The sequence below is a fragment of the Theobroma cacao genome, chromosome 4 (genome assembly GCF_000208745.1).
Source record: "Theobroma cacao cultivar B97-61/B2 chromosome 4, Criollo_cocoa_genome_V2, whole genome shotgun sequence".
In the NCBI taxonomy this organism is placed as follows: domain Eukaryota; kingdom Viridiplantae; phylum Streptophyta; class Magnoliopsida; order Malvales; family Malvaceae; genus Theobroma; species Theobroma cacao.
In genome coordinates, this window is record NC_030853.1 from 9005120 (window position 1) to 9027120 (window position 22001).

Below are 22001 nucleotides of genomic sequence, written 5' to 3' on the forward strand. Positions count from 1 at the left end.
TTTGACCTAGTGCAGTGACAGGTACTATGTTTGTATTTGATAGAGATGTTTATGTCTTAATTGATTCTGGTTAGGATAGATCTTATGTGAGCACGACATTTGCATCCTTTTCTGATAGAAACCTGTCACCTTTAGAGAAGGAAATTGTAGTTCATACCCCTATAGGAGAACAGTTGATTAGAAACACCTATTATAGAGATTATGGGATAAAAGTTGGTGAGGAAAAATTCAAAGCTAACTTAATTCCTTTAGAGATTCAGGATTTTGATTTGATATTATGTATGGATTGGTTGACTACACATCGGGCAAAAGTGGATTGTCTCAGGAAGGAAGTTGTACTTCAAAATTCTGAAGGAGTTAAGGTTGTATTTGCAGGGGAACGTCGAGTATTACCATCCTGTGTAATCTCGACTATCAAAGCTTTGAAACTAGTGCAGAAAGGGTATCCTACTTATTTGGCACCTGTGATTGATACCTCAAAGGGGAAACTTAAGTTAGAGGATGTCCTAATAGTAAATGAGTTCTCTGATGTGTTTTCGACTGAGTTACCGAGACTACCTCCTAATCGAGAGTTTCAGTTCACTATTGATTTATTTTTGGGTATCACACCTATTTTCATTCCTCCGTATCGGATGGCTTCGACAGAGTTAAAGGAGTTGAAAGTCCAACTGCAAGAATTAGTAGATAAGGGTTTTATTCACTTTAGTACTTCTCCTTGGGGTGCGTCAGTCTTGTTTGTAAAGAAGAACGATGGCACTCTTCGGTTATGTATCAACTACCGTCAGCTGAATCGAGTGACCATCAAGAATAAATACTCTTTACCATGAATTGATGATCTTTTTTATCAACTACAGGGTGCCACGGTGTTTTCTAAGATTTATCTGAGGTCTAGGTATCATCAGTTGAAGATCAAGGAGCAGGATGTACCCAAGACTGCTTTCAGGACTCGTTATGGGCATTATGAGTTTCTGGTTATGCCTTTTGGTCTGACAAATGCCCCGATAGCTTTTATGGACCTCATGAACAGGGTGTTCCACCCCTACTTGGATAAATTCGTGATAGTATTCATAGATGATATCTTGGTGTATTCGAAGGATGATGATGAACATGCTACTCATTTGCGCATGTGCTGCAAACCTTGCGCGAGAGACAACTTTATGCCAAGTTTTCTAAATGCGAGTTCTAGTTGAAGGAAGTGGTTTTCTTGGGACATGTTGTGTCTGAAGCTGGAATTTATGTCGATCCCAAAAAGATTGAGGCAATCTTATAGTGGGAGCAACCAAAAACGGTGACAGAGATTCGAAGTTTCCTTGGTTTAGCCAGTTACTATAGGACGTTCGTTCAAGGGTTCTTATTGATAGTTGCTCCTCTAACTGGTCTGACTCGTAAAGGAGTCAAATTTGAGTGGGATGACGTCGGCGAAAGTCTATTTTAGGAGCTAAAGAACTGATTGACCTCCTCTCCGATTTTGACACTTCCTGTTAGTGGGAAAGAATTTGTGGTGTACAGTGATGCCTCTGAATTGGGATTAGGGTGCGTGTTAATGCAAGATGATAAAGTAGTAGCATATGCTTCTCGGCAGCTGAAAAAGCATGAGACGAATTACCCTACCCATGATTTGGAGTTTGCAGCAGTAGTCTTTGCATTGAAAATATGGAGGCATTACTTATGCGGTGAGCATTGTTAGATTTTTACCGACCACAAAAGCTTGAAATACTTGCTCACCCAGAAAGAACTCAACCTGAGACAGAGACGATGATTAGAGTTAATTAAGGATTACGATTTTGTAATTGATTATCATTCGGGAAAGGCAAACATTGTAGCAGATGCCTTGAGTCGTAAATTCTCATCTTCATTAGCATCACTTCAAAATTTTTATTTTTTGATACTACTTGAGATGAAATCTCTAGGGATCCAGTTGACTAATGGCGAGGATGGAGCCCTACTTGCTAGCTTTGTTGTGAGACCCTCATTGTTGAACCAAATCAAGGAATTGCAGAAGTCTGATGATGAGTTCAAACAGGAAGTTCAAAAGTTACGAGATGGAGGAACTAATGAGTTCAACTTGGTGATGATGGTATCTTAATGCTTGGGAATCGGGTTTGTGTCCCTAAAGATGATCAACTGAGACGAGCTATTTTGGAGGAAGCTCATTCTTCTGCCTATGCTTTACATCCCGGAAGCACCAAAATGTACAGGACTATCAAGGAAAGTTACTGGTGGCCAAGTATGAAACGAGATATGGCAAAGTTTGTTGCGAAATGTCTCACATGCTAGCAAATTAAAGCGGAACATAAGAAACCATCGAGTACTCTTCAGCCTTTACCTATCCCTGAATGGAAGTGGGAGCACGTGACGATGGACTTTGTATTGGGTTTACCACAGACGTAGAGTTGGAAGGATGCTATTTGGGTGATTATGGACAGATTGACTAAGTCTGCCCATTTCTTGGCTATCCATAGCACGTATTCCATTGAGAAACTGGTTAAACTTTATATAGATGAGATAGTGAGATTACATGGAGTCTCAGTTTCTATCGTGTCAAATCGAGACCACCGGTTCACTTCTTGATTCTGGCCGAAATTCCAAGAAGCTCTCGGAACTAATTTAAGGTCTAGCACTGCCTTTCATCCACAAACAGATGGTCAATCTGAAAAGGACCATTCAGACTTTGGAGGATATGCTACGGGCTTGTGTCATTGACTTTACAGGGAGTTGGGATAGACACTTGCCATTGGTGGAGTTCGCATATAACAACAATTTTCAGTCTAGTATTGGTATGGCACCATACGAGGCTCTATATGGGAGAAAATGTCGAACTCCACTCTACTGGGATGAAATGGGTGAGAGGAAATTGTTTAATGTAGAACTGATTGATCTGACTAATGACAAGATCAAGGTTATCCGAGAACGATTAAAGATAGCTCAAGACAGGTAGAAATGTTACTCGGATAAACGGAGAAAAGATTTGAAATTTGAAGTTGATGATAGAGTTTTTCTTAAGGTCTCTCCTTGGAAAGGTAATGATATGAATACTTCAAGGTATTAAGTCTTATTTGATTATATTATTGTGATAAATTGTGGTATCTTGTCGGATAATGAAAGGTGTGATCCGGTTCGCAAAGTGAGGAAAGCTCAATCCGAGATACATTGGACCCTTTCGTGTTATTGAAAGGATTGGGTCAATGGCATATAGACTAGAATTACCCCCGGAGTTGGATCAGATTCACAATGTCTTTCATGTCTCGATGCTGAAGAAGTATGTACCTGATCCCTCACATATCCTCAAGGCACCTTCGATTGAGTTGCAAGAAGATTTGAAGTTCGAGGTGCAACCTGTACATATTTTAGACCGAAAGGATCGAGTGTTGAGGAATAAGAATATCCTAATGGTTAAGGTGTTGTGGAAAAATGTCACGACCCGATACTCTCCTTGAGCCCATGACGACCGTCGCGATGTCCCGATAGACATTCATTACCCTGAATGTCAACCGAAACCTCGCAAGGCTTAATATCAGTTTTTGCACCTCTCTTGTGAGCAATAATTACTAAATATCATATTTTAAAAGATTATAAGCTATTTCCAAATCAAAACAATAATAAAAAATTATTTTCTATCTCACAATGGCATTTTGGTCAATTTTTTCAAAAGTTTTGAAACTTGCTGAAAAATATAATATATAGGGGAAAATACACATTTCATAACTAAAAACAAGTTTTTATGTCTAAAACATTTATTTAGGGTGAAATTGTAGCTAATAGAATAAAATAAAACTATTAAATAAAATATTCTATTTTCTTATAAAACAATATTTATAGAACTCTGCGTAAATAATTTTTATAGCGTAAAAGCAAAATAAATCCATACATACAGTAACACAGATAACCAGAGTATGTAATTTAATTTACAATGACATGTAGGCCCCCGAATGACCAAAGGTAACAAAGGCTGTGGACTTACAATTTTTGAAGAGGCGAGTCCAATAATAACCCTCGACGTAATCAGCTATTTACAAACTGTCCTGATCCTGGAATGAGTAGAAAGGAGGGTTGTGAGTTTATATAAACTCAGTGAGTAAACAAACATCATCTAAAATATCTAAAGTCGAGTAAATGGAGACAACTTAAAATAGTTCATCGTACTATGATTCATAACGTTTCAAACTCATTTAAACTAAATAAAATAATTTCATTTCACTCAAATAATCAACATGGCTTATGAATTTCTTAAAAATTTGGCTCGTGCCAAAACTCATTCTCGGGGATACCTTGGCCGGGGCATCCAACCGAGTCCGCCAAGGCTGTTAAAGAAAAGTTCATATACGCATAAAACACATTTTTACGTTTAAAAGCATAGCCGTTCCTTGGCGTTGGCTGAGTTCACCCTCACGTGGTGGTTTAGCGTGTAGTGAACTCTAAAGCTTTACCTCAGGAGATACCCTCCGCGCCTCTCGTACCGAGGTAAAATATAATCGAGTTTACCATGCCCCTCTCTAATAAGCTGGTCCACGGAAAACTTGCCATTGCAGTGACTAATCAATATCAAACCAAATCAATAAAAGTTTCGACAGCATGACATGGCAATTATATTTCTACCCAGCCTGTTATGGCAAAACAAACAGTTCATACAATTTCAACACAATTTCCAATTCAGCCATTCATGCCAATATCACCATAAGCCATTCAATTCAAACCATAAATTTACAATACAATCAAACAGTCTCCAATTACTCAATTTCTAAAATCATCATTCAATTTCAAAATGATTTATAAAACTCATTTCATTTAATCACATTTTACTTATAAAACATAAGGATTTACCATTTAAACTCATTTTTCTATAAAATCACAAAAACGAATAAAAACTACTTTAGATAATTAAGACGATAATAAGGTTACTCACAATATCGGGAGTCGAAGTACTCCTAGTCCCGATCTTCGGGTACAATCTCCTTACCCTTATCGAAAGTTTCACCACCTAAACATAATGCACAACAAGCAATTTACTATATTTGTACTAAACCGTTATAAAACTAATTTAGGCTCTATATGAATGCATGAAATGGGATGCGAAATGTTCGGATTATTATCTAAATATGGTGTTCTACGTAGCTTCAATTATGTATCGAAATAAAATGGTATTGGCCTAATTCGATCTATACACCGGTTAATTGGCCAATACATCCAATTCAACTCCAATTAACTTGATTCCACTTCCAACACTCCAAGTCATCAATTACAAGTTAAATAATATGTAATATCACAAAAATCCATCATCAATATCTTCCTTGTAAAATTCGGCCATTGAAGGTTTAGTGTAGAACATGTAATTTTCATGCTTGATTTTTACACCTTACATCATAAAACAACTAAAAACACCTAAATAGCATGAAATTCATCAAAGTCCATTATCCAATTTCTCTCTTGAAAATTTCAGCCAAGGAGTGTGGGTGAAGGGCATGAAATTTCTTGCTTGTTTTTCATGCTAAACATCACCAAACAACTAAAAACACTAAGATACCTTAAAATCTAACCAAATAAATCATCAAATCTTCTCTCCCTAAATTCGGTCAGCCATGAATCCTTCATGAGATCTTGAATTTTAACCATGGTAATTGAAAAAGAATGCATAGGAAAGGTAGATCACAAGCTAGAATTAAGAAATTTTACCTTTTCTTACTTAATTCCTTGAAATCAATGAACTTTCTCTTGATTTTCTTCTCTAGGGTTTGTTCTTGCCTTGGTTGGCCAAAAAAAATGAGATGGGAGAGTTTTAGTTGTGTTTATAAAGGAAAATATAATAATATTAAAGCTTGACACTTGTCACCATGTGATTGGTCCATGCATAAAACTTAATAATTAAGCATTTCTTCTCCACCACATAAAATCCCTCAATTATCCAAAGTATAAAATGAATTTCATGGGTTTGACAAGTGTCAAGGTGGTGTCAAATTCTAAAAATTCTAATTACGTCCTTATGGATATGTGAAATGACCTTTTTGCCCTTATATTTGAAAAATTATCGAAATTAAAAATTTTCACTTCTCAAGCTCAAATTATGTTCCAAATAGTCAAACTTTATAAAAATTTCATCCACCATCCAAAATTTGCCGTCGGGTGGAAAAATGACCATCTTACCCCTACGTCATGAAAATTTCAATTTAACTCCAAATCAATCCCTGAACTCCGAATCACCATATTAAGTCATTCTAAGATTCAATAACTCTCAATTGCATCTTAAAATCTTTATTTGAACTAGTTCGAGGCTTAAATCAACTTAGTTGTACCACTAGGTACACTACCGACTTTTGATGATTTTTTCGAGGTATTCAAGTATGCAAGCATGTTGTCAAATACATGAAGGACATGGCAAGTATATTATAGGGCTGGGCTTGACAAAAAATGCTCGGATGGAGGAGATGATGTGGGAAGTTGAGCACCATATGAGAAACCAATACCCGTATCTTTTCTTTGAGTTTGGTAAGTGAAATTTTGAGGTCAAAATTTTATTTTAAGGGGGGTAGTACTGTCAAGCCCTACTCTATTATATACTTGTCATGTCATTCATGTACTTGATAGCTTTTCTACATATTGGGATGCCTCAGAGAATCGTTAAAAGTCAGTATCGTACCTAGTGGTACAATTAAGTCGATTAAAACCTTAAACTAGTTTGAATAGAGATTTTAGGATATATTTGAGAGTTATTAAACCTTAGAATGTGTCACGACCCGGAACTCTCATCGAGCCCGTGACAATCGCCGCGAAGCCTCGACAGACATTCTTCATCCCGAATGCCGATCGAAATCTCGTAAGGCTCTCGTATCAGCTTTCGCACTTCCCCTGTGAGCAATAGTTATCAAATCTCGCATTTTAAGAAATCATAAGTAGTTTCCAAATCAAACAATAAAATATTATTTTCTGGCTCATAGGGGCATTTTTGTCATTTTTCTTCGAAAATACGAAAACCCGCCAAAAACATGGTGTAAAAGCTAAATATGTTCATACATACTTTAAATCAGATAACTGAAGTATAAAATTACTTTTACAGTGACATGTGGGCCCACATCTAACCAAAATGCATTTGAAGCTGAAAACCTACAACTTTTGCCGATTCGAGTCCAAATGAAGGTACTTGTCAAAGTCAGCTAACTATGGAATTCCTTGATCCTGAAATGTAAGGAAATGAGGGTGGTGAGATTATAAAATCCTAGTGAGTGAACAGGCACCATCTAAACTATCTAAAAGCGAGTAAATGGAGACGAATTAAAATATTCTTTTCAAATACATGTTTCATAACATGAATATTCAGTTTACTCAATTAATCAACATGGCTTATATATATCACAAAACTTGGCTTCTGCCAAAATCATTCCCGGGCATGCCTTGGCCTAGGCATCTGACCGAGACCACCAAGGCTGTTAAATGTCTTTACATCCGAAATTGTAGCCATGCCTTGGCGTTGGCTGAGTCTCACTCTCACGCGATCGTCCACGTGAAGTGCACTTAAATCTTTACCTCTAGAGACACCCTTCACACGGCTCTCCGATCGAGGTAAGGTATATCTGATTCTGTGCCCCCTCTTTTAGGCTGGTCCACAGAATCTCCACTGTAGGGATTATGGATTATTTTATTTACCACCTGATTTATAAAATCTTTATCCGCATGACATGGTAATTTATCGCAATCTAGTCTCTCAAGGCTGAATATATAGTACATATAATTTTGATACAAATACTGACTTTGCCATTCATGCTCACATATTGCTATAAGCCATATAATTTGAAACACAATTTATAACACAAGCAGTCAGTCTTCAATTACTCTATTTTTAAAACCAGTATTCAATTTTCTAGAAAATTTATAAAATCATAATTTCTCCTAAAACATAGCAATTTACCATTTAAACCCATTTTCCATAAATCACACAATTATATAAAACTCTTTAGATAATTAAGATGATAATAAGTTTACTCACAGTTCTGAGATTCGATGTACTCCTAATCCCAGTTTCCAAGCACAATCTTTGTACTTTTACCAGTGTAATTTGCTCACCACCTATCCACAATGTACAATACATAATTCACCACATTAATGCTTGACCATTATAAAATCAATTCAAGCTCGGTGTATATGCATGATATGATATGCAACTTATCCGACTACCGCTTAAATAAGGTGCTGACCTAATTCGGACTATTACTAGATTAAATTACTAACGCGTCCAATTTAATCTCAATTTACTCCATTTCTTTTCTAATACCTCAATTCACCAAACATTATTCAAATAACACCTATTTCAGGATCAAAACTCTTCCATTTCTTCATGGAAAAATTCGGCCATTACAGTGCACAAACACCGTGATTTTTCCTACTTAATTTTCTCACCATTATTCATCATTTTCTAAGCTATTTCTCTTGAAATAATAACAATCCATCTCCCACACACATCAAGGAAGAATCGGCCAATGAAGATTCATGGGGAAAATGGATTCTTTTCTTGTTGTTTTGTTTCTAAACATGCTTAACTAACTAAAAACACTAACATAACTTAGAATCAAATCAATCTAACATCTTTCTCTCTCCTTACCCACTTTGACCAGCCATGAATTCATCATGAAACATGTAATTTAAGCATGGAATATAAGGAGAAATGCTTAAGGAAACTAGATTTCAAGCTTAAGTTGAAAAATCCTACCTTTTTCACTTGTTTTCCTTGATTTTCCACACTTTTTCTCTTGAAATTCTTCACCTAGGGTTTGTTCTTCCTTTCTTTCCCTCTCTTCCTTGCTTGACCTAATATTTGGAGAGATAATGGGCTGATTTATGCTGATTTTTAAGTTAAATAATAAAATATCCTAAGCTTGACACATAGCATGTTTCCGTTGGTCCATTTTTAAAACTTTAAAATTTTTAAACCTTTTATCTCCACCACATGATTACTCAAAGGTCAAAATGAGGATAAGGGAAGACCATGTGTTGGACAAATGTCCTGGTGGTGGAAAATTATAATTTTGCCCCTAGGGTGGTAAAATTACCATTTTACCCTTATTCTCCAAATTATATCAAAATTAAATTTTTTTGACTTCTAAACCTCAAATCATACTCCAATAAGTCAAATGGCGCCAAAAAAATCTTTTTTAAAATTCTCACTTTGTCCCCAAGTGGCAAATGACCATTTTACCCCTAGATAATGAAAATTTCGGTTTGACTCCAAATTGATCCTCGAACTTCGAATTACCATTTTGAGTCATCCATGGACTGTGAAACTCTTAATTTCACCTTAAAATTCCTATTTGAACTAGTTCGAGGCTTTATCGACTTAATGGTACCATTAGGGGTAATATTGTCTTTTAACGATTTCTCAAACTTCCTAAATATGCAACCATTCTATTGAGCATGTAAATGACATCATAATTATTTTATAGAACATGGTTTGATAGAATGTCTTAATATGGTGATTCGGAGTTCGAGGATTAATTTGGAGTCAAATTAGGAACATTCATAATGTAGTGGCAAAATGGTCATTTTGCCACCCGAGGGCAAAATGGGAATGTTTGATGAAATTTTTGACCAAGATTGACTAAACGGAGCATGATTTGAATTTGAGAAATGAAAAATTTTAATACTGATATTTTTCCAAACACAAAGGCAAAACAGTCATTTTACTTGTCCACGAGATCGTAATTGGAATTTTTAGGAGTTTACACCACCATAACACTTGTGAAGAACATGAATTTTACCTATTATTATTTTATACTTTGGATAATTAAGAGATTACATGTGGTGGTGAGAAAATGCTTAATTGTTAAGTTTTAACCATGGACCAATCACATGGTGACATATGTCAAGCTTTAATATTTTTATAATTTCCTTTATAAACTCAACATAAACTCTCCCATTTCACTCTTCTTGGTCGGCCAAAGAAAAGAACAAAGAGAAAAGAATAGAAACAAACCCTAGAGAGAAAAATTCAAGAGAAATTTGTTGAATTTCAAAGAACAAAACAATCAAAGGTAAGAATTTTCAATTTTAGCTTAAGATCTACCTTTCCCATGCTTTCTTTTTCATTTCCTATGCATGAAATACAAGTTTCCATGAGGGAATACTTGCTGGCCAAACATAGGGAGAGAGGTTTGGATGATGGATTTTGCTAGATTTCATGATATCTTAGAGTTTTTAGTTGTTTGATGATGTTTGGCATGAAAAACAAGCAAGAAAATCACATGCCTTTCAACAACCCTCTTTGGCTGAATTTTATAGATGACATGTTGATGATGGATTTTGTTGTATTTCATGTTATTTAGCTTGTAATTGATGATTTGTGGTATCGGATATCGAAAACGGCTATCGAAAAGTATAGTTCCTTTAGTAAACAACTTGAACAATAATGAGAAAATCATAGTAAATGGACTTGGATTTGATTTCTAATGATGTAGATGGATTTATTGGACTGTGTTAACACTGATTAGCACGTTAGTTCGGAATCGGATTGAATTTCGGTTATGATTAATTAAGTCACAATCAAGCTCATTGAGGTACTTTGGTGTATTTGGCATATTGGAAGTGTAATGAATATATTTGAAGTTGAATAAGATGTTTTGGTTAATTAAACAGTGTATAGTTCGAGTTAGGTCGAATACAAATTTAGTCCGATCATAATTGAACCCACGTAAAACGCCGTCTTTAAGTGATTATTTGAACAATTCTCATTCAATTTCATACATTCATATAGAGCCTGAAATAGTTTTATAACAGTTTGGCACAAATATATTGAATTATGTGTCGTGTATTATGTACAGGTGGTGAGCCCTCTAATAAGGGTATAGATATCGTACCCGAGGACCAAGAATAGGAGTGCTCCAAACTCCTGCTATAGTGAGTAATCAAATGTTCACCTTAACTATCTAAAGTAGTTTATATTCGTTTTAATGATTTTAAAGAATAATGAACTTAAACCGTAGATTTTTATGTTTTATAAGTTAAGTGGTTGTAAATGAATGAGATTTATAAATTGTTTTGCAATTCAATGATGATTTTGGAAATTGAGTAAGTGGAGACTATATATTTGTGTTATCTATATATATATATATATATATATGGTTTGAATTGATGGCTTATGACAATGTGGTGGCATGAATGGCTGGATTTATGGTTTGTGGATTATATGAATTATTTTGTTTTACCTTGATAGGCTGGGTAATATCTTATTAGCCATGTCATGCTGTCAAAATTTTTATTGGTTTGGTGGGTTATTTGATTAGCTTACTACAGTGGGCGAATTTCTGTGGACTAGCCTATTAGAGGGGCACGGTAAACCTCATTATATTTTACCTTAGTATGAGAGGCGCGGAGGGTATCTCCTAATGTGAGTTTAGAGTTCACTTCACGTCGAACCACCACTTGAGGATGAAACTCAGCCAACGTCAAAGAATGGCTATATTTTAAAAGTAAAAACATGTTTTATGGGTATATGTCGTTTTAACATCCTTGGTTGACTCGGTTGGATGCCTAGGCCAAAGTGTCACTGAGTACGAGTTTTGGCACAAGCCAAGTTTTTAAGAGAATCATAAGCCTTGTTGATTATTTTTATGAAACGTAATTGTTTTATATGAATTAAAATGAGTTTTGGAATGTTATGAATTATATTATGATGGGATGATTTAACTGTCTCCATTTACTCGGCTTTAGATGTTGTAGATGAACTTTGCTTACTCACTAGGTTTATAAAAACTCACCCCTTCTTTTTACCCATTTCAGGCTCAAGACAGTCTGTAGATAGCCGATTTTGTCAAGGATTGCTTTTGGATTTGCATCCTTCGAAATTGAAGGTCTATAGTCTTGTATATTTTCGATTATTTTAGGGCCCACATGTCATTGTAGAATATTTTGTATACCTAGTTTAGTGTGATATTATATATATGAATTTATTTTGCTCTTATGCTACAAAAATTGTTTATGCAAGATTCTATAAATATTGTTTTATAAGAAAATGAAATATTTTATTTAATATTTTTATTTAGTTTGATTAGTCATAATTTCATTTTAAATGGATGATTTAGATTACTTAAATTATTTTTAGATAAGAAATATATATTTTTCGATCGTATGCTGTATTTTCACCAAGTTTCAAATTTTTTTTAAAAAATGACTAAAATACCCCTCTATGGCAGAAATTACTTTTTATTTGTTTTTGATTTAAAAATAGTTTATATTCCCTTAAAACATGATATTTAGTAACTGTTGCTCATAGGGAAGACGTAAAATTGATGCAAGAGCCTTGTGAGGTTTCGGCTGACATTTTGGGTAATGAATGTCTATCGAGATATTGCGGCAGTTGTCACGGGCTCGAAGGGAGTACCGAGTCGTGACAAAAAGGCTCAAAATAGGTTCTCGAGCCTTGACAGACAACAGATAAGGGATGGATGGGGGATGGATAGAGGGCATCTACCAGGTAGTTAATGATCTACCATAAGACCCAAACGAGTTTGGGGTTTCACAATATAAGACATTACTAAGAAAGCGATCATTTTATATATTAAGTGGTGTGAGGGTGAAAGGAAGGCTATTTAATAGTACATCAATGCACTATATTGAAGGTCAATCTGTTATGTCAGTTTTGAAAGCTATTTCGTAAATGTAAATATAAGTTAGAGTGTGAAAAGTGGTTGACGTATGCTCATTAAGGAATTATGATATACTTAATTTAATATGATCAAATAAATCTAGATCACACAAAACACTATATTTTTTAAATGGTTGATGTTTCTATGCTATCTTTGATGAGTTCCTAATATAGACCTCCTAAAATTCAAATGTACTTAACGTTTGGACATTCCAATAACTAATATGAACTTGGCAATGGGATGGCTTAAGAAAGTGGTAAGATAGTTTTACCATCATGTGTGACTGGGAGATGATGGCTTTGTTGGGATAACACCCTTGATGGTCATCCTATTTTGGATTAGACTATCTAAAATAATGTTTTACCCTTTTTATCTTGATAAATTGAAATTATCAAGATTTCTAGATATTAACATCATCTGATAAAGTGTCATAAAATTATCTTATGAGAGTAACCTACTGATCTTTAAGGGATTAAAAATAAGTATGGGTGTTCCAATAAATGTCATACCAACAATTCACTAAGATTGTTTAGAAAATTACATGAGTAGCAAACTCTCCTCTCTTTAATAAAATACAATTCTCACTCTATTGTCAGGCTAAGGTTTTTGTATTGCGAAAAGTGTGAGTATTACTTAATTTTGTAGCAGTTTCTTACAACAAGTCTTTTAGATATCATCAACAGGCTCGTAAGATGTATAAGGATTAAGATCTTGAAGTCACTCTGCATTAGTTTCTGAAAGGTATAATTGGTATAGGTTAGATTAAAGTAAATTATTCCATAATTTTTTTTTTAAATTCGCACATTTTTCTGACCGTTTATATATACTTATCATTTAAAAATTAATAATAGAACAAGTATTTAGGTTGCTAGACATGAGAACCAAATAATAATCTTTTTTTTTAGAAAGAAAAAGCTAGACCTTTCCCTTCAATTTGCATTTCCGTGGAAACAAAAGGCTTTCCCCAGCAAATTGTAAACGATATAGCTATTAATTCGTATCTAAATTAACTTATATATGACCGATCAAGTGCGTGTAAAAAGCATATCTCATCTGTTAATTGAATGGATAGGTTTTCCTTAGGAATTAAAAGCATCTTAATCTAGTAACGGTTTTATCTAATTTCTATCATGAGTTGTGACTTTGTTATATTATCTTTATTTATCATTTTATGCATATAATGTTAATGTCATGGTAAAAACGTATGAATTGAGAAAGAAAGAAGTAAAGAGTGAACTAGTAGGCTGCTGGACAGAAGCAGAGTATTCATCTTATATCACATGATGATCACACAGTGATCATATATACTTTACAAAATGATAGTGTGGATGACACCTGTTACAAACCACTTACAGATGTTCTTTCAGAATGAAAACAACACATTAATATCAAAATATTGATAGCTAGAAGTATGTAGATCATGCTGTATAAAAGGCTTGCACATGTCCATGCAGGGGTTATCTTCTAACACTCCCCCTTGACACTTGCAATGGAGAGATTTAGTTTAGTTCTGAGAGCTTCAAATCTTGACTTTTGAAGAGGCTTGGTTAGAATATCAGCTAGTTGTAACTCTGAAGGGCAGTATTGAACATTTATCTCATTCTTTTCTACTGTATTTCTGATGGCATGATATTTCACATTTATGCGCTTAGTCTTGCCATGCCAAACAGGATTTTTAGCAATAGCAATGGCAGACTTATTGTCAATAAACAAATCTGTAGGAAACTTTTGTTCAAATTTGATGTCCACAAGCAACTTCCTTAGCCAAAGAGCTTGATTTGTAGCTTCAATAGCAGCAACATATTCAGATTCTGCTGAAGATTGAGCTACTTTAAATTGTTTATGTGAATTCCAAGAGAAAGGACCATTACCAACTATAAACAAATAACCTGATGTGCTCTTTGCATCTTCACTGCTTCCTGCAAAATCAGAATCAGTATATCCACATAATGCAAAGTCTACTATCTTGGTATAATGAATCCCATAAAATTCTGTTTTCTTCAAATATCTCAGAATTCTCTTGGCAGCAATCATATGCTGATTAGTTGGTGCTTGCATAAATCGAGAGAGAAATGCCACTGAGAATTGTATATCTGGTCTTGAAGCATAGATATAAAGCAGACACCTAATTAATCTTCTATATGTAGAAGGGTCTTCAAGTTGGTTACCAGAGTCTGCACAAATCTTTTTGTTTGCAATAGAAGGAGTTGACACAGACTTGCAATCTGACATCTGAAATTTCTTGAGAACCTTGGAGATACAATTTTGCTGAGACAACCAAATACCAGTTCTCAAATGATGAACTTCAAGTCCAAGAAAATATCTCATAAGTCCTAAGTTTGACATTTCAAATTCTGCTTGCATTTGGGATTTAAAATTCTGCAAAGCTTGTTCACAATTTCTAGTAACTAACAAATCATCCACATACAATGACACTATCAATAGAAATTTGTTACCTGATTCAAGAGTATACAATATGGCTTCATTCTGACTTTTAACAAAGCCTCGATGAATCAAGTGGTCATTGATTCTGCTGTACCATCTCCTTGGTGCTTGCTTCAATCTATATAAGGTCTTGTGGAGCTTATATACCTTGTTTTCTCTTGACAAGAGTTCAAACCCTTTAGGTTGGTCAATATAAATTTCCTCTTCTAAGATGCCATTGAGAAATGCAGATTTTATGTCTAAATGATAGACATTCCACTTAAGTGCAGCAGCCAGACCTAACAATAATCTGATTGTGTTATATCTAGCTACTGGAGCAAACGTTTCTCCATAATCAACACCAGGTAGCTGACTGTAGCCCTTGGCTACTAACCGAGCTTTGCATCTGTTGAGGGAACCATCAGCATTTAATTTCTTCTTGAATATCCATTTGGCACCAATAATATTTCTATCTACAGGTCTGTCAACCAAAGACCAAGTGCCATTTTTTTGGATCATTTGAAGTTCTTTCTGCATAGCTTTAAACTAAACAGGATCCTTACAAGCTTCAATATAGCAGCTAGGTTCTTCAATAGTCACCAAGCTATTTTGATAGATGTCTTCAAGAGATCTGGTTCCCCTAACTGGCAGATCATTTATACTCTCGTCTTCTTGAATTTCAAGTTAAGCATCAGAAGCAAAACTTTGAACATGCTGTCTTGGAAATGATAGTGGTGGTTGAGGTTCATTCCAGTTCTAGCTGGAAGCTTCATCAAACACTACATCTCGACTCACAATAACTTTATTTTTGCTTGGCAAATAAATTCTATATGCCTTACCTTGAGTACTATAGCCAACAAATACTCCTGATTCAGCTTTTTCACTCAATTTGTTTCTCAAGATATCTGGTATGTGCATATAACATACACACCCAAAGACTTTCAAATGGGCAACTGAGGGCATGAAACCATACCATGCTTCAAAATGGATTTGATTATTCAAGGCATGGGTTGGCAACAAATTCTGCAAATATACAGTAGTCTTTACTGCTTTTGTTCAAAACTTTTGAGGCATCCTTTTCTGATATAATAGACATCTGCTCATGTCCATGACTGTCCTGTTTTTCCTTTCACTGACTCCATTCTGCTAAGGAGTGTATGGAGCAGTAAATTGATGAGCTATCCCTTGCTGATTGAGAAACTGAGTGAATTCATTGGAGGTATATTCACCACCATTATCAGTCCTCAAGGTTTTGATTTTGTGACCAGTTTCAAGTCCAACTCTGGTTTTGAAGTTTTTGAACAAAGTAAAGACTTTTAACTTGAATTTCATAAAGAAAATCCAACTCCATCTGGTCATATCATCAATAAATAGAAGATAAAACTTATTGCCATTTAGTGATTCCTCACTTAGAGGTCCACCAATATCAGAGTGGATAAGTTCAAGCTTTGACCTGGTTCTGTTGGTACTGCTCAAAGGAAAAGGTTTCCTTGAAATCTTACCAAGTTGACATACACTGCATATTAAAGCATTATTAGATAATTTTGGAAGCTTATCAAGCATACCTGAGTTGCTAACTTGTTCCAAGGTCTTGTAATTGCAGTGACCAAGTCTTCTATGCCACAGATCAATCAATGAAACAGATTGTTCTTCAACTTGCAAGCATATATGCTTAGGTTTAATAGGAAAACATCTATTTCTCATTGGTATAGTCATCAGATATGCACCTGAGGGGTTATAAATTCTGCAAGCTTTATCTTCGAACAACAGAACATAATGATTTTCTAACAATTGTCCAATACTCAGAATGTTTTGTGCAAAAGAAGGTATAAACAAAACATCAGATATGTACTTGTGTCTAGTTGAGCTTGGAATTCGAACCTTCCCTATACCATATGCTTGTAGGTAACCACCATTCCCTATTCTGACTCTTGATCGATGGTTCTTATCAAGATCAATAAACACAGCTTCAGAGAATGCAATATGCCGTGAGCTGCCACTATCAAGAAGCCATTCACAGTTACCACAATCACTTTCAGAATCTGACTGAGCCATAAACAAAACTTCTTCAGCTAATTCTAAGCTTTCAATTGTCTGTGCAGGTTTATCTTCAATTGTTCTATTTCTGCACACTTTATTAGTGTGTCCTGATTGACTACATATCTTGCACTTTGCATCTGGCCTAAACCAACAGTAGTCATCAGTATGAATTCTTTTCTTATAGAAGGAACATGGCTTGAACTTGTTTTTCTTGTTTGAAGATTGACCAGATTGAGCAGTCTTCTTGTCTTTGTCTTTGTAATTTTTCTTGGCAAAAGCCTCAGCTTTTGCTTTACCTTTGCCTTTAGCAAGAAAGGCTTTCTCCCCAAGAGCTTCATCTCTTGTTGATATCCTCAGTTCTGTAGCTTGCAAGGCACTGACAATTTCTATAATTGAAATGTCAATGAGGTTCTTTGATTGTAGCAGGGAAGCTATTGTAGGTTCAAACTTTCCTGGTACACTGTTGAGAATCTTCTTAGCTACTCTAACTTCTTTAAGCTCTTCACCAAACAACTTTATCTGGTTAGTAAGCTTAAGAATCTGGTCTATATATTCTTTTACAGACTTACTCTCTTTCATTCGCATCATGTCAAAATGCCTTCTTAAGTTCTGTGCCTGCATATGCCTTGTTCTAGAAGTGCCAACATATTCTTCCTGTAGCTTTGTCCAAGCTGCCTTGGCAGTTTCACACTCCATGATTCTACTGAAATATCCGTAGAGACAACAGACTGAATGAATGAAAGAGCTCTAAACTTCTTTGCAACTTCCTCTTCATATTGCTTAACTTGAGCAGCAAGAGCATTCTCCCTTGGTGTTTGTGGTTCAACATCTTGTTCTACTGCATTTTATAGGTTATAACCTTTCAAGTAAGTCTTCATTTTCACAGCCTAAACACCATAATTAGAGCCATTGAAAACTGGTGGAGGCTGATGAGTTATGTTTGGAGTTGTCATTATAACAGGGAATTAATTCTTGAGACAAGAGGTTAAAGGAGAACCACTAAGAACACAAGAGTATTGAAGAAGGTTATCTAAGGTCTTACAAGAATCGAGAGGAACTCTGATACCATGTTAATGTCATGGTAAAAACATATGAATTGAGAAAGAAAGAAGTAAAGAGTGAACTAGTAAGCTGCTGGACAGAAGCGGAATATTCATCTTATATCACATGATGATCACACAGTGATCATATATACATTACAAAATGATAGTGTAGATGACACTTGTTACAAACCGCTTATAGGTGTTCTTTCAAAATGAAAACAACACATTAATATCAAAATATTGACAGCTAGAAGTATGTAGATCATGCTGTACAAAAGGTTTACACGTGTCCATGCAGGGTTATCTTCTAACATATAATATTTTCTTCAATTGAGCATATTAATTTTAAAATTATTGTATTAGTTGTCATTTTAGGTTTTGTTTTTAAGAGATTTAAAAAGATGAATAACCAAACTAGGGACTTCCACTTTTGCTATGCTTAAGTATTTGTATGATATCTTTCATGATACAGCAAACAAATCCAAATCCAATGGTTTACCTCGGAGAACCCAAGTCTCATCCCACCAATCTCTACTTCCTTTTCCTCTTCTTTTCAACAAATCTCCTTACCTTTTTCCTAACTTCCACCCTTTACTCTTCTTACTTTCTCCGAGTCCGAGTCCCTACTTCCTCTTCAATTGACACCGTTGCCCCCAAAACCAATGCCACTAATGGGAGCAGCGTGCAAGATTATTCTCTGTTTGAATTGATCTCTCAACCTACTTCACAACCTGATGAATTCCTTAGCTTTCTTTTTAGACAGTCACTCCCATTAGGATTCAACACAAACTTTGGTTCCGACACCATTTATTCTGTAATGGGACGTGCCTGCACTTTCTTTTAGGATGAACTTCGATAGTACATGTCTTACATAGTGAATGGATCGTGTTCGGAGGACGAGCTGCTCAGCCAGAAGCTACTCCTCAAGGACTGCGAGCCACTATTTTTCCGCCATTGTCGCCTCGCTGCACCGTCTCAATACACCGAACCATATCCTCTTCCCACCAGCCTATGGAGAACACCACCCGATTCATCAGTTGTATGGACAGCTTATGCTTGCAAGAACTACACTTGTCTTATCAATAGGAAGCGTAAGCAAAAGGGTTTTGATTATTGCAAGGATTGCTTTGATCTTGAAGGTCGTGAGAGAACTCGTTGGACATCAAATAGAAGTGAAGATGGACTTGACTTTGCTATTGATGAAGTGTTAGCGACAAGAAAACCTAGTACAATCCGAATAGGGCTTGATATCGGTGGTGGGGTGGCTACCTTTGCTGTCAGAATGATGGAAAGAAATATAACGATTGTGACAACCTCCATGAACTTAAATGGTCCATTCAATACTTTCATGGCCTCAAGGGGAGTTATCCCTTTGTACATGAGCATTTCGCAGAGGCTGCCATTTTTCGATAACAAATTGGATATAGTGCACTCCATGCACCTTTTGAGTAACTGGATTCCAACAACGATGCTGCATTTCTTAATGTATGATATCTACAGAGTGCTAAGGCCTGGAGGATTATTTTGGTTAGATCATTTCTTCTTTGCTGGGGAGCAGTTGGAGGAGGTCTATGCTCCTCTTATTGAAAGCATTGGATTCAACAAGTTGAAGTGGGTGGTGGGGAGGAAGCTTGATCGTGGACCGGAGCTCAGGGAGATGTACCTCTCAGCTTTGCTGGAAAAGCCATTAAACAACTCTTGGTGATGAATTGCGCGCATTTCGGTCTACTTGTCTCTTTCATATTTTATTACTACTTACTATTTTGTTTATTGTGTATAAGGTTATCACGCCCAAAAGCATTAGGTTTGTAAGTAAATTGGGGAATATAGACTCAATAACTCTTAAAAATAATGGAAATTTAGGGCAGGCCTTGTTTTTGTTATATAAATATATATATGTGGTTTATGTTCCAAATACAAAAAAGAATAAAAGTTTTACTAGTCCCCATGGAAACATGGTTTCAAGCAAAATGCTCAAGTGATTAATTTCTCCTCGGGGAAACGTAATTTGCTGTTTAATCTTTGCTAGGACAAGTGCACAAATAAGGGACTGATTACATAGCCTGTAGAACAGAAATCTTCTACCCCATCTTGTGCTCCTCTTGTGGTCCCTAGGTGCCCCGTCCATGATATCATATCATCTGTCAAAGTAAACAGAGTTAACCCACTTTAGGACCAAAATCTGTTAACAAAAAAAAAATTAAAAAAAGAGACAAAGCCATTGAAAACATACAAACAAACACACAAAAAAATGGGAAAAACCTAGCCGATGAGCAAATCTATGTAAACGGCTACAAGCTATCTTTTTTGCTTTCTTTCTACCTTTCCTTAAGCTTAAATATATTTTTCTTGCCTTTTGCTTTATAAGTTTTTTTGTCCAACAAAAAAGCTTTGTAAGAGTCCAATGGAAGCAAATTTCTAGTTTGAAACCATTATACTTTGTACCATTCCAAAGGAGATGGCATTTCTTTTAATTTCGTAATCTCTACTACCATTCTTAAACTTCAAATCTAAATTCTACAAGTAAATTTTCAAAGTTTTTGGATCCCTCAATCTACTGCCTCAACGAAACCTGTAGAGATATAACGTCTAACCTTCACGTTTGTTTTGCAACTCTTTGTTGCAGTACATAACAAGGTTTTTGAGAAGCGGGGAAGGACTCAGAAACAAAGGAAGCCCTGGAAAAAGGCAAACAAGCCGGAGGTGGAACTGATGACAGTGCTTCAAAGGGTAAAGGGAAAGTTGGGAAGGGAGATGGGCTTGGCACCTACACTTATGTTCAAGCTAGGCACATCTTATGTGAAAAGCAAGGGAAGATCAATGAAGCGTACAAGAAACTGGAAGATGGTTGGCTTAGCAATGGTGATAATATCCCACCAGCTGAATTTGCAAAGATAGCTCAAGAATATTTACATTGTCCATCAGGGAAGAGGGGTGGATTTAAGATGGTTTCCGCGGGGTAAAATGGCTGCCCCATTTCAGTAAGTTGCCTTCAGCACAATTGTTGAAGCTTCTAGTGCACCCATGAAATCAACACATGGATACACCATATCATCTTGTGGGAAGGAAGGAAGAATTGATGGAAGCAAGCGAAGATATACTACTTATTTGGGTTGACTTTTTTTTCAAGTTATCTACCTCTTAAAAGTAGAAGTCAAACTAAGCACAATTTTAAAAAGCTCTTAAATAAAAAAAAATTAAAGAACAAAATCTAAAAGAAAAAAGCTTCAGGAAAAAGTAACTTTCTCTTCTTTTCTTTTAAAAATATGAGCTTTCAAAAGAATTTTTTTATTTAAAAAATGTCCTCATCTATTAAAAATAATCTCAATATTACTCTCTTAAAAAATTCCCTCTCTCTCAATCGATCTCTCTCTCTTCTTCCTCTCTCTGCAAATCACTCCTTTCCAACATAAATGGTGATCTCTCTCCTTTACCTCTCTCTACAAAGACTACTAGGAAAAAAATGAATTTGTGATTAATAGAAAATTATTTATTAAATATGCTTTATGGTAATTTTAATCAAAATTAGAACTTATATAAGTTAGTTTGCTAAACAACTTATCTATAAAAAAAACCTTATAAAAGTAAATTTACCAAATAGTTGTAGCTTAATTTTAAAGGTTATTATTTTTCATAAGAGCTTCATAATAATTTTTAAGTTAAAAAATGTTAAGTCAAATAGACTCATAGTTAAGTGGTGAAGATGAGTTTTATGTTATATATACAAACATGAAATATGTTAAGTTTGTCTCTTTAACTAATGAAACTCCGAGATTTGCAACTAGATAATGCTTTTTCTTCTAGTGGGATGTTTGCGTAAAAATTATCATGGAATAATCAATGCTAATCTTTTACCTTTCATCTATGTTTG

General features: G+C 35.3%; 1 protein-coding gene and 1 pseudogene across 1 annotated transcript; both read left to right on the plus strand.

The window, feature by feature from the left end:
- Positions 18621-19835, plus strand: LOC108661561 (probable methyltransferase PMT11). The gene is given in 1 exon segment (XM_018118992.1): positions 18621-19835. A coding segment is annotated over 1 exon segment (1215 nt).
- On the plus strand, positions 20078-21210 carry LOC108661562 (annotated as a pseudogene).